Genomic DNA, 14,889 nt, shown 5'->3' with positions numbered 1-14,889 from the left:
TTAGTAAAGCTCAAAGTGAATTAAGTACATTAAAGGACGATTTACTGTCTTTTACAAAGGGAGGATATATTAACCATGGACCTAATCAGCACAAAAAAAACAGGAATCCCCTTCCACACCCCGCAGGTAAACCCTAATGCAGACATCTTCAGTCCTGCCAGAAGTCAGCAGACGACAGGCACAACAATAGAGCACTGGTAGCCTTGGACAGTCCACAACTAAAGATACAAGTAAAGCACCCACACCCCTCTACTATGCAGGATGCAATGGCCAGAGCTCTTGAATTCGAATTCTACGTTAAGTCCAGCGCAAAGGTACCAAGGTTGGTACAGTCATCGGGATTCAAGGCCAGAAAAAGGCAGCTTTCAGAGAGGTTTGAGGGACTTTGCTGGCACTGTAACAAACCTGGGCACAAGACAGCTTAATGCCGGCAACTTCAACACAGGAAAGATGCCATGGCAGGAAAGGCTGCTACCCAGAAAGGTTGTTGGAACTGTGGAGAGCAAGGACATATGAGGAGTCAGTGTAAGAAGAATACTACCAATAAGTTAGCCTCGAGGAGACCAATAGTGGTTGGTGTTGAGGGACGCCCACCAGCCCCCATCGTGAAAGTCCCAACAGCTAAGTGTAAAATGGCAAACACAGTGTCTACGTGACAGGAAAGCTGGATGGCCAAAAGTGCAACTTTGTCATAGATTCTACTTCTCAGCAAACCCTTGCCTATATCAAGGTGCTAGATCACAAAGGAGTACCAGGAGCCGTAAAGAAGCTCTGTGGTGTGACAGGGCATTCTGCAAGGTTGTGGGGACCAGTGTGGGTAACTATTGAGCTCATGGGTATAAAGGACAGACACAAAGTATAATTGGCTGACATTGAAGACCAATGCATATTAGGGTTGGATTACTTACTAACGAGGAAGAGTATAGTTAACTTTGATAGAATAATGTTTGGGAACAACAAAGCCAAATCGGTGAGTGTTAAAAGAGAGGTTGGACTAACTGGGTGCCATCAAGCTGAAGTCAAAGTGACTGAAGGAGTTGATGATGGTGAAGTGGAACCATGTAAAAATATTAAAGCAGAACAGGACATCTTGGAGTTAAGAAGACGTTGAGTCACCTATGGCAGAGATTTTACTGGATAGGTATGAGGCAAGATGTGGAAAAATGGTGCAGGACCTGCAGTACATGTTGTGCTAAAAGGGGACCCAAGCATAAGGGACGTGCTCCAATGAAGTTATATCAAGTTGGTGCACCAATGGAAAGAGTAGCTATTGACATTGCTGGTCCATTGCCCCAAACTCGTGCTGGAAACAAGTACATTTGTGTGGTGATGGATTATTTCACCAAGAGGCCTGAGGCATATGTGATACCAAATCAGGAAGCTATAACAACAGCTTCAGCTAGTCGTGATTTCTTCTTCAGGTTTGGTATGCCATACGAACTGCCATTCAGATCAAGGCTGTAACTTTGAATCAGCTGTGTTTTAGGAATGCTGCAAGTTGTTTGGCATACGAAAGACCAGGACAATGCTACTTCACCCACAGTCTGATGGGATGGTAGAAAATTACAATTGTACACTGGGACAGGAGTTACCAAGATGACTGGGATGTCTTACTCCCTCCACTGTTGAAGGCCTATAGAACAGCAGAGCATGAAGCCACTGGATACACTCCATCAAAGCTGATGTTTGGTCGGGAACTTCGGTTACTAGTGGACCTGATAATATGACGCCCACCTTACGAAGAGTTGCATCAAAATGTGCCAGAGTTCGTGAAAGTGTTATCTGAAAAGATAGATGATATTCATCATCAAGTGCATTCAAGCTTAAAAACGTTTGCTGATTCCATGAAGCTATGTTATGATAAGAAATCTACCAAAGTCAGCTATGTACCAGGAGACAAGGTGGGGTTGTATTATCCCAGGAAGACGAAGTCTCCTAAGTTGTCTTCTCCATGGGAAGGCCCATATGACATAGTGGATCGTCTCTCAGACGCGACTTTGTGAATAAAATGTGGTCGGCGAGGTAAGCCCAAGATGGTACATGCCAACAGGCTTTGGCGTTATCACGGTCCAGGACATTTCATTTGGGAAGAAATGAACAACAGAACAAATGGCACTGCTGAAGATGCGTCACCTAATAAAGCCCCTGTTGAAGAAGAAACTACCCGGTTTTGAGAGGGAAAACAGTGAAGGCGTTAATGAAGTTACTACCACTAATGTGACTGCTACCGATAATGGGACATTTCCTGATGGAGCAGATTCATCCCACGTAAAGCAGAAGTCAATAAGACGGAGACCAGTACGAAAGAAGAAACGTCCTGTATAATTAAGAGACTTTGTTGTATTTTAATTTTATGTTTGTAAATTCTGTACATTTAAATCAATTATTGTTAATTATCTATTGGTTTAATGTAAGTGGCTATTGTTCGGGATGAACAATACTAAGGAAGGGCAGTGTTACGATAGCGGAAGTCATGTGACGCTGCTGGCGCTGGTATCGTGCGTGAAATTTCTCGAATGATCAGGGAGGCCCGAGTGTATTCGGGCGCCCCCTTTGTCAGTATTTCAGCCTGGCAGAGAAACCAGCGAGAGAAAGAGAGAGAGATATTTAAAGAAGTGAACACTGGTGACGGTAAGTAAAGTATGTGAATCACGGTGATTTATAGCGTGTATTAAACGTACTGACTGTGGAATTACTATGTACTAAAAGTTGTATCAAGAAAGAATAAACTGATTTAATCAAGAAAGGACTTGTATCGCTTAAGTTCCTCCAAAATAATTTCCACCGGAAATTAACAAACAAGCAGATACGCAACAGTATGCTACAGAGACAAGGTCTCAAAACCTTAAGCCTACATGATGTACACACATCGCCGAGGCTTATTGTTTTAACTTAAAATTTGTGTATAGTTATAAGACCAAAGAACTAAAATGGGATTATACAACAATTAAAAACGTTATATTTATGTGTACAAATTATATTTTAATTAACAGCACTAATTAGTTGTTTTTCTTCCCAGTGACAAACGATACTGTTGGAAATTTATGTCTTGTTTCAGTTTTGCAAGTTTGTTTTCTTTTTCGCATCAGTATTTTTGTTTGTTCTACAGTTACACGGACAGCTAGTGAAAAATTTACTTGCTAATTTATCAAAAAAACCACCCAAGTGGTTAGGCGAGGTGTACCCTGAACATGAATATTTAAAGTCTTAACTCTCTCTCTCTCTCTCTCACACACACACACACACACACACACTTCAACGTAATTTACTTACAATATTACATGACAAGAGGGAAATTGAAATCACTAATTTTATACCTACATGTTTTCCCCATTAATAAACTCATACTAGTTACAAAAGCTTAAACTAACGTATGAAACCAACTTCGATTTTTCAGACTTATTCTTATTATTAAGTAGATTTTTTTTTTTTTTTTGTTTTTTTTTTTATAGTTAGAAAATTTATTACTTTAGTGGCGCGTGTTTGATAATTTGGAATGCTAAATGTATTATGAATAATATTGCGAATAAAAGTTTGTTGTAACTTGTTAAAGTGGAAATGTGTGGGTTAATATTAAAGAAAGAGAGTGATAATTGCTTTTGGACGAAAATCATCGAAATATTAATTTGTTTAGGTGGTATCTGTAATTTCCTGTTTAAGAAGGGATTTGAAGATTAATGTTTACATGGGTGTATTTGAATAACTGCTTAGAAGGGAAACATTGAATATTATTATTCAGACGAGTTTGGTTTGTTTTTAATTTCGCGCAGAGCTACACGAGGGCTACTTTGACAGCCGTCCCTAAATTAGTAGTGAAATACTAGAGGGAAGGCAGCTAATAATCACCACCCACCGCCAACTCTTGGGCTACTCTTTTAACAACGAATAGTGGGCTTAACCGTAACATTATAACGTCCCCACGGCTGAAAGGGCGAGTATGTTTGGTGGGACAAGGATCCGAACCCTCGACCCTCAGATTGCGAGTCAAGCGCCCTAACCACTTGGCCATTCAGATGAGATGTGGACATTTACTCATTACTGTTTAGAACAGAATGCAAGGTTTGGGTTACGTGAAATATATTAATTAATACTTTGAATGGGATGCAAGGATTACTCAAGTAGTGATTACGTATAAATACCATTTAGAAATGTGTTTGAGCATTGTTCTTTGAGCGAATAGCTATGGATTTGTTATTTGGGGGATGGGGGAGAATACTCAATTTTATGACCACCCATCACCCAGTTAACTCGATCTTTTACACTAACGAAGTATATTATGTAAGAAAGTATGAGTGAGGTTTTGATCCCTTAACAATCGCATAACGAAACGTTATGAAGGATTAGGAAGAACAAAATATTCATGGCTTTGTATTTACCATGATGCAAATATAGTACACTGGAAGAAAAAAAATACCCCCCCCCAACGATCATTACCTTCGTTCTGAGAACAGTGACATAAAAGTTATTTTACTAAACATAAATCAAATTAGAGTTTATTAATGGAGTTGTAAGAGTAGACTAAGTTTTCTATTACTCAGAACTTAAATCATATATCTCATTGTAACCACAGCATTCTCAACTGTTAATATAATAATCGGAAGATAATTTCACACGATACTTAATTACTGCCCTGTACGCATACGCAGTGTACGTGCGCGACTCCTAATTGAAACACGCCCACTTAACAGTGAACTTAATGCGAGAAAGTTGTGAAGCTGCGAAGCTTTTAGGTGTTTTCAAACCACCACTAACTAGCCTCACAGTTCAGGCTCTCACATGATGCGCATTGCAATAGCTAAACTGGACAAACGTGCGCAGAATAAAATAAAAAGTAATGTCGACAATTTGCTTCGTAAACAAGTTTTACTTAAAAACAAAAACCGTAGAACAAAATGAAGGCAGAGGTTTGTATATAATTACACTAGAAATAACGATTTTGGAGATAAAATGACGCATATGAAAATAAAAACAGATGTTAGGAAAGCGAAACAGTGATTTTACTAGAACTGTACAAGATTTAATTTGGCGAGTTAAATTTGTTAAAACAATCACTGTAACAAAGTTTTTGTAAATTTCTCGAAATAAATTCTTTCAGTAAGATCGTCGAACTTAATCTCGGTCTGCATATTGTACATTTAGTTATGGTGCATCTTATAGTAATGAAATGAAGTGTAACCAAATATTATGAAATTCCAGTTCTTTAAATTAATATTTTTTGTTACTTTGATCTACTAACGTCATGTCACTTGTCAGAAAGACAAGTTTGGGAAGTACAGGGGTGGAAGCTTGCAGGGGCTGAAATTACCCCAAAATGTGTTTTAGCCTCCCTTGTATCCCCCGTACCCAATACATTGTGCAAGTGTTTTTTTTTTTTGTTGTTGTTGTTAAACTAGTGGGCAACGTAGATACAAGTGGTTACTGTTAACGCTGGTTCGCTTTCTAAATAATAAAGTATAGTTGTGTACCCACAAGATGTAGAGCGCAGCCTCCTCAGTTTTTTTTCTATTTTTTTTTTTTTTTTTTTTTCAGTCCAATGTTTCTCAACCTGGGTACCGCCCAGGTTGGGAGTTTTTAAAATTCAGGGAGGTGGTGGCGAGTAAACTTTGAAGGGCGGACAAAAAAAGTTGAGGGTTTCAAAGTTATTTGTTAAAATTAAACCATAGACTATTTTTACCTTAAAATTTTGATTTTAATAAGATATTTTAATGGTCAATCTAATTATATAGAGTAGGGCATGAACGCTCATTGTTTGCTGAAGGGGGCGCTGCTGCGAAAAAGGTTGAGAGATACTGGTCTAGTCCATCTAAACTCCTTCACCGGGATGAGGCTGGCGCCACTCCTGAACAAATAGATAATTGTTAGGGTTTGTTGATATGGTCAGCCTGTCTAGAGAGTTTGTTCCAAGACAAGTTTCAATATTTGCATGCATCTTCGCCAGGTCATACATTATAAACAAGAAGCAAGTAAGGTTACCAGATGAACGTGTAAAATTCAAGTTCTTTTACTGAATAAACTTTGTTTATTGAATATACATACATGATACATCTTAAGTTATAGCTAATTACAGTGGCTGGGTCCATATACAAGGTGACAAATGCTTATTACTGAGAAGCACGTGACCTACCTTAAAAAGCTTTTACACCTAAACATTTTTGCTGAATAATCTCCAATCTTCAGAATACAACAAATCAAACGTTAACAAAAAAGTATTTATAGAATAACTTGCATCATTTAGGAAATGTTTCAGAGGTGGACAAAACGAAAGTTAGAAGTAATCAGGTAACTAAGCAACTTTAGTACACCACACACTAACAAATAAGAAAGTGATCTGCAATACCAAATTTAGAATAAAGAAAATTCACAAAAATCAAAACAATCATACTAGAGCTTTTATTTGGATATTTTTTAACTCCGTTTTTCAACCGTACTAATTATTTATAATTGTAGAGACACACACACCTACATTTAGCATCCTAACAAATCTGCAGGAGATATTACATACATTGGAAAGTTCACATCTCGTCTTTATTAGCTTCAATCCTACAATTCAACTCGCACTAATTCTTAATAGCTACATAACACTACAGCAGATTAATGGCACATTTAAATAGCTGCCTTTATAAGTGACTGCATACCAGGCCTATAATGATTTTTAAAACCTATCATTCTTTGAGAATGAAAAAATTCTAAATTTCCAAATCCCTGTAATAACAAGAGATTTTAAAATGGAATGCATAAAGTTCATCATAACTTGCCTCTTAAGTATTGAGACTACCCAATATTTTAAATGGATAAGCTCAGCTCTCCCCCCCCCCCATTAAATATTTAATTTCATCACAAGTTTTTCTATAGTTTCACATAAAAAAGTTAAAAAACAACAAAAAACATCAATACATGGTATACTGCATTTTAAAACTAAGTTAGAATATTCTTCACAACAGAAATCACTTATATCAAGCAAGGTTACACCTAAGTGATGTTTGTGTGTTTAGGAAGTGGTGAAACACTTTTCTTAATGCTCCTCCCTAGATGAAGCTAAGCCCACCCAAAATATTTCAACAAGTCAGCATAGCTTAAAATAGGTGGTAGAGTAGAGCTGGGCAATTAACTATCAATAGATTACCTAAGAGCATTGATTACATCAATTATTTTCATGAAGAATAAGAGATTAATCAAAATTATGATCAAAGTGATTAATTATCATTAAAATAATCAATTTATCAAAATTAGGCATTTACCTAATGCAGATAGTTTGAAGCAGCAAAATACAGATGTTTTGGATGTGACCTTCATGATATTAAGGGCCTCCTACTACCTCATGTTCTGTTTCTTGACAACAATTGCTCCAACCATGACTAGTAAATACATAGGTCAGACTTGGAACATCACGTGTTGTCTATTTATGACCTTTGACCTTAACAGTATGTGAAAAACAGAATTGTTTACCGATCTTAACTTATTGTTCAACTATCAGCCCCTTAAGTGCAAGTAACACAAAATTTTTTTCATGTCATCTTTATCACAATGAATCATACATTTCGAGGCTGCTGACTATGTTAGTCATAGTTTGTCACAAATTTTCCTGAAATTAGTTGCTTGCTGTGTCTGTCTGTCTCTCTCTGTGTGCGTGCATGTGTGTTCTTACACATGGTTTTAATATGAATCTCAAATTACACATTCTTTCATACAAAGCTAATATAAAACCATCTGTTAGTATGCATTTGGAAATATTCAACTTGTCCAAAAACAAAGCAACAAAATGAAAAAAAAATTGTTAAGCAAATGGATTTTGGACTTTTTTCTAAAGGCCAATTGGCATAGCTTAAACATCTCTCCAATTTCCATCAAAATAAAATGAAGTAACGACCAAGACTTGCAGCATTTGAGCTCAATTACTTAGTTTCAGCACGTTCCTGGCAAACAAATAAAGTAACTTCCAGCACCAGTTTCTCTCCCTCTCTCAAACTTACCAAACTTAAAAACTTCAGAATTCAAATTCAAAATGAATTATCCAGGTCATGCATAACTAACCTATTGTTAAAAAGGTATTTATTATAAAAACAATAACAAAAAAGTATATACCAACATTTGAATAAACCAAAATGTATAATACATGCACACATTCATACACACATTGTTTTTCTTAAGGAAAGTCAGTAAGTTTGAGAGTGTTTAAGAGAAATCTTGATAACTATACGAATGATAATGGCTGTCTAAGATTATTTATTTAATAGTTTTAGTTTAGGGAGTGGGACAGTCAAGATAAATCAATAGGTCCCTCCTTGTCCCTATATATTATGTTTGCCCACTGAAGAAAAAAAAAAGGTCCACCTTCTGAAAGCCATAAGGTTACAAGGTATTTATCATTATATTAAGACTTCTTGAACCCAAGTGTTTTCTGATATCATGAACATTATGTTATACAGTTTCCCTTAATTTTGTATAACCTCAAAAAATTATTCTAACTGGCACTGGCTATAAATTATAATAAAATAAACAAATATTTTCAATGTAACAGGGAAAAGTTTCTGCCTAAAAATAGACAATTTAAAGTAAAACATGCAAAGCCCTATGAACCTTCATAAAATGCATTTGCCTGATATATTGAAAAAATAAATATGCAAGAAAATAAGAACAAGTTTGGTTAATTGCACTTCATAAAAAATGATTTTCAGGTCACATGATGCCTATGGAACTACCTTCTTCATTGTTGTTCATATTCAATACACTAGCCATGATTATGCACTATTGCTCAAAACTCACATTTCTTACTGTAGCAAGCTTCTGTAAAGGACAGCAAAGTCAATTTGAGACTGCACATCTTAACTTTCAACTGATCTTTCTCTGCGCAATAAATGTGGTCTTAAAAATAAAATAAAAGTGTTTAACGAGAACAAAAGTTAAAGAAAATTCCAATGGAGCTGCATTGATGGACTCAAGAGGTATGCGTTTGAATAGGATTGCTGCAATTTCAGTTTGTCAACCACAGTACTCGTTAAAACAGCCACTGACTTCAAGGTGTGGCTGGAAACGTGTCAACTCCTGGCTGATGAGCCTTTACAGTATGAAATCCTTGTTTAATACCTTGTTAATAGTACCAAACAATTGCTCAACTTCAATGCAATAACATTTTGAGTAAGAATATTTATTTTGTAACCATTACTTTCATTTTATGGATGAAGGCATTATTTCTGTTGTTCTAGACTTGGCTTGAGATTTGTTTTTGGAGCCCACTGCTGTCATAAGTTCCATTACAAAATCAAATTACTGTTGTTCTTAATTCCTAAAATATTGTGTCTTTCTTTTAACTCCTTAAATTCCCCATTGCTTTCTTCTTGATCTTTTAATTTTCTATCTTGTTCTTCTACTTTCATTAATTCTTCTTTCCACTGTTTCATCAGTTCCATTAAATTTTCTATCCCACTTTAAGCATGTGTCATCATTTTGAAGTCCATTCTTGATTATATTTTTTACCAAGGTAATTTCACTCTTCATATCAGTGTTGTAATTGTTTCTATTGTTGGGCAGGTTATTATTTGGTCAAAATAATGCAAAGTCTAGTATTTTATTTCTTAACTCTCATAGTTTTACAACTTAAAAAAAAAGTTTCATAAAATAATGATAATCAACCAATAGACTCACTCACAAATAAAACTTTACAATCTCTGACTTATCAAATTTCCTGTCCTAACTCAAAAATGTAAAGCACTTAACTAACTCAGTGATTAACTGACAACACTAACAGGCTTACTAACAAACAAGTCAATCATATGATTAACTAACTCCCATGAGGTTTTATAATATAATTTTTTCCCCAACAAGTCTAAAAAATTTGAGCCGTCACATCAAGTCTAGACATCAAACATCATCACTTCGTCATGCCAAAGTAATCCAGAACACACAATACAAAATGTTTGAAATTAAAATGTAAAAAAACAGGCTATAACAGTATGGTTCTTTAGTATGCCAGTAGTTACAAATATTACTTAGCTACGTTTTTCCATTAAAGAAGTATTTATTCTTATAAATAACTGATATGCACGTAACAGAAGCATTCACAAAAAATCCACCATGAATCCTGTACAATATGCTTAAACTTACCCTTAGCATATGCAGTATTCCAAACAACTTCTCTCTCACATCATTAAATGGACACTGATAGGCTAGCATGAGCAAAAATGGTAGACAGTCCTTCAGAGTCAGAGCTGAAAGCATTTTTTCATCCTCAGGGTCTCCATGCTTTAAGTGAAATTTTGAAGTCACATGAACAGGGGGTCTTCCATTGCTCCAAGACTTGAAACCACAATCTAGGAACTCCAAAGCTTGGCCTCTTATTCTTGCATCTCTTGAACAGAGGGGAACAAACATTTTTAGGGCAAGCACTGATATCCGAGTCTGATCCATAGACAAACAGTCCGACATGATGGCATTTTCTAAAAGAAATATACGAGAAAAATATTTAACCAATAAAATCTCTCCGAATTACTAATTATACTATGGGCATACATAACTACTTAATATTAATGAAACTGTTGATTATATTAAACTTTTTTTTCTGACTTACTAATTATAATGTTTAAGAACTTTTTGATTATTACCATTACTACCCTAAATTTCCTAAATTGGCCCAATTCTGCAGAAATTTAGAGCTGAGCAATTAACTTTATTAATCATTAAGGTTTTCCAAAATAATTGATATTATGATTCAGTGTATTAATGCCACAAAAAAGATCAAATAATGTAAATTGATGTTTCCAATTATTACCGTTTTTAATTATTCCAAAATATTGTCCTTACAATTTATCATTTCATTAATTCAAGGTTGTGAGCTTAATCATTTTATGTCCAACTCACAAAAAAATAATTAAAATTAGTATGTCCAATTATTATTACTTATTTTTCAAACATTCCAACTATCCAAGCCTCATGCGAGAATAATGCCATTTCATTGTAATCAACTAATGAACATGATAATCAATTGATTATGAAGTTCCTATAGTTGCCTAGCTCTAGTGAGATCTGAAAATGTTACTAATAGCAAGGGAGCCTAGTTAATGATTCAATGTATTCTAATCATTACAAGTGTTAGTTGTCTTGTATATCAATTTATGACATCAAATTTCTTGTCACTTTGTTATATACAATGTGATTCATTAACTTAAGTTACTTTTTAAATTCAGATTTATTTAATTAGTTTATTTCTGCTAATAAGTTATTCTATATTGATAAAATTTGGTACACTGGTAACAACAGAACTTGGTCTAAAGTAAAAAAAAATTGTTCAAGATTCATTATTAGCAAATACACGAAATATTTTAAGATTCACGAGTGTTGGATGCAGAATGACTCAATATATTGATAACTAGGAGATACTGAATGAGAAAAAGAAACTGTTCAATAATTCTTTTACTGCTAAGTCTAAAAGATTGAAAATACTGACCGATTTAATTTTTCTAATATTCTTCAACAGTTAATCAAGGGTACACACACACACACACACAGGTGTGGATTCTCTCTTAACATTACATTTCAATTTGTTTAACTGCTTAGCATTTTGATTGAAATTAAGTCAGTAAAATGTCACCTGATGTTATAACTTAATGGAGAGCATGTAAACTTTGATGACAGACTACTTGGTGTAGATGCTCGAGATTCTTTTAATCATTCACTAACTTTATTACAAGTCTTTTCCAATAACAGAACCATGATATAGCATTTACCAATAAGTATTTTTCAACAACTTCTGACCACAACAATTTTTACATCTTATGTTGTAAACTTAACTTTGTATAAAATGCAGCAAATTTATTTTACTAGTCTAACTAGATGTATACAATATTATAAAAAGAGTAATGTTAAATTTTTTCCCCACATAATATTAAGATTTGACATTTGTATGACGAAAGTTTGATTATTAAATATACAGGATAATAGAATGTAGCACCTGAAATTAATTTTTTTTCACTCATTACTAAATCTGAATAATAATAATAAAAAGTAGTACTGTCATTAGTTACACCAAGTAGAGATCTTAAACATTCAAGTGACATTGGATAACATCTTTATGTAAAATGAAAAAGTTCCTCTCACCCATTTATCCAGCAGGAAAAAAAAAATTTTTTACTGGATCTAACTATTTATTTTTTCATCTAAGGTTCACAACCATATCAAAAGCATTTATTGGATAAGTATTAATTTACAATTACTGGATCTGCCACATTCTCTTCATAACATCAGTGCTAAATATTGCTTTGGCACAATTCATCTTCCTCACTCTTATTTTTGCAGATAACCAAGGAAGAAAGTATTGCCAAGATAATTGGGTTTTTTTTTTTTTTTAAGTTTGAGAAGTATAATATTTAGTAACAAGTTATGTGACTTCAAGACATATTTTGAGTCCAATTCAAGCTCAATTCTTTATTATTAATCGTCAGTGCAGCAACATATTTAACACATCATTTAATTTTGTTGTTGTAAAGCAGACAATTTTAAAAACAATTCTATTTTACAGTACATGCATTATTTTGAGGCTAAGCAATTTCAATCCTCAGATGATTAATTTAATTGTACAATAACTATAAGAATAGAAAGGTGCAAATTATTTTTCTATAACAACTATAACTTTACCAAAAGTGTTGAATAAAGTACTATTATTAATACAATGTCAAAAATATGATTTCAAAACTTTTGGCTAGACTTGGAACTTGAAAATACCCAACTATACATACATAAATCAGTAAAACTTGCAGATTACTATATTCAACAATACCAACATCAAAATTAAAGCCTGACAAGTGCAAATTGTTATGAATTACTATATGCAACAATGGTTTATATGTCAAAATAAAAGTCCAGCATGTACAATCACACTTATTATTGATTACACTAATGGTCATGTCCAAAATGTAAATTGGAAATAGTTGACCATTACAAATGAATGTTTAGTTACCCCCCCCCCCAAAAAAGGGGGGAGTGTTGCTCATTTTCACAGGGGAAAAAAAAAGTTATTCCTTGATCCAGAATTTTAAAATTGTTAAATTAGGAATACTACCCATGAGTAGTATATTTGAGTGGTTGAATGACAACATGACACATGGACAACAAAAGACCATTTGGTTCTCAAAGGTAGTCTCTACACCCCTCCCTTAGAAAGGTAAAAAATAAACTCATTATTTCTAAGGAAGTCATGGATTACACTCTTAAATTCTTATAAAGTGCTGTCCTTTTCTACTGCTGATGGAAACTCATTCCATAAGCTATCTCCCGATTAGAAAGATAAATCCAACTTAACTGTCTTATTTTATATCGTGTACTTGTTTACTCATATTCTACTGCCTTTGCAATTCAATACACAAAAATCATTGGCCTTATCTTATCAATCCCCCAATTAATCTTATAAACTTTAATAAGATCACCTGGTACCCTTCTTTTCTCAAGAGAAAGGTTAAGAGTTCTTAACCTATCTCCATAACATAGCCCTTCCATTACACAATTAACTTAGTACAGTCCTTCTCTTCCTACAAGATGGTATACTTTCTCAGATGAGGAGGCCAAAACTACACGATATTCTACCACAAATTGGTATTATAGGATTGAAACGTAATTTAAGTACATGCCTTGGATTTCCAAGCCTAGATTTATTCTTAAACAAACAAAAATTTGTTGGTTACAACCTCGTGAAAGTTTTTCAATAGTACTGTCGCACGTGCAAGTAGGTGAAATTATTTCAAATCTTTGTTGGATAAATACACGAATGTAAAAGGACAACCCTATTGCTTGAAAAACAATTCATGTATGATGTTTCTCATACTTATTACTAGTGATATTATTGGAACTTGCTATAAATAAAACTAAGAATTGTACTTTACAGTTTACTACAACCAGAAAATGTATCTGCAATAATATTACGTCAACAAGTGCAACAATTTTAAGATTCTACAAGTAACTGGTCTTTAAGCAGAACTCATGTGTACAAATATGACTCCAAACAAAATAAACTAATTTCATCGTAAACAACTAACCTCAACAACCACGTGCATGCAATATAAATATTGAGAAATTCTACAGCTATACCACTAGTGCTGCCACTACTACTACTAGTAGCTCAAGTCGCACTCATATGATAGTCAAATAATTTGCAAATGCCATGAAATAGCTCAACTAGAATTTAAAAATGGTCTTTCTATAACATTTGTAATTTTCATGAGTCAAGTATTACCTCATGTAAATTTTAATCATTTTAAAACCATCAACACTAGTTATATGAAAGTTGTTAGTCAAGAAAATAACTTTCAAAACATAAAACTTACGATAAAACGTTCACTTCCTCTCCAAACGAACTACGTGAACTTACTACCGTAGTTACCAATTTATGTACGAGATATAAATCAGCTGGCATAAGCTCCTCCTCCGATGATTTCATAATAAAGGCACTAGATGGCTCTGTTTCTAGAACTGATCTTACGAAATCTTCGGTTGCTCAACGCGAAGTTTATTCAGTAAACAAGATAATAATAAAAATAAGACTTCTTCTTTTTCCATACTAAGAAAATTAACTAATGCACATTATCAAACAGTGTTTGTTATAAGGTAATCACCATCACTGTACATAAAGTAAATAATAACTTCTTTTATTACTCCCAAATTTAAAACTATGCAATTATTTAATCGTATTTAATGGAATAAAATGAGGCAGTGAAACAAATGACAAGTTTTAATAACGTTGTATTTCCTAATAGAAATTAACGAAATTTGATGTATTATCATTCTAACGCCCATCCTTTCACTCTTGGTAGAACATTCAGTCATTATCAAGATGCTTTTCATTCGGGTAACGTCTGCATAGCGTTCGTGTGAAGTTAAAATAATCAAGTGAACGAAATTTTACAG

At 34.0% G+C, this 14,889-nt stretch overlaps 1 protein-coding gene across 2 annotated transcripts in view; it reads right to left on the bottom strand.

Moving 5' to 3' along the window:
* The window catches only part of LOC106461149 (sestrin-1-like), a 90,074-nt gene extending 75,690 nt beyond the window's left edge, over nucleotides 1–14,384 (bottom strand). Inside the window, exons 1-2 of one of the 2 annotated variants that reach the window (XM_013920945.2) lie at nucleotides 14,310–14,384; nucleotides 10,102–10,433 (exon numbers count right to left, since the gene is read on the bottom strand). In XM_013920945.2, the coding sequence (XP_013776399.1) occupies nucleotides 10,102–10,422 (321 nt within the window). In that variant the 5' untranslated portion in view covers nucleotides 10,423–10,433; nucleotides 14,310–14,384. The remainder of the gene's footprint in view (nucleotides 1–10,101; nucleotides 10,434–14,309) is intronic. The other variant, XM_022388012.1, reaches the window with a different exon arrangement.
* Between the last annotated feature and the right edge of the window lie 505 nt (nucleotides 14,385–14,889).

The sequence above is a fragment of the Limulus polyphemus genome, unplaced genomic scaffold, assembly GCF_000517525.1.
Source record: "Limulus polyphemus unplaced genomic scaffold, Limulus_polyphemus-2.1.2 Scaffold905, whole genome shotgun sequence".
Classification (NCBI taxonomy): domain Eukaryota; kingdom Metazoa; phylum Arthropoda; class Merostomata; order Xiphosura; family Limulidae; genus Limulus; species Limulus polyphemus.
This window is presented reverse-complemented; position numbering and strand designations above follow the sequence as displayed.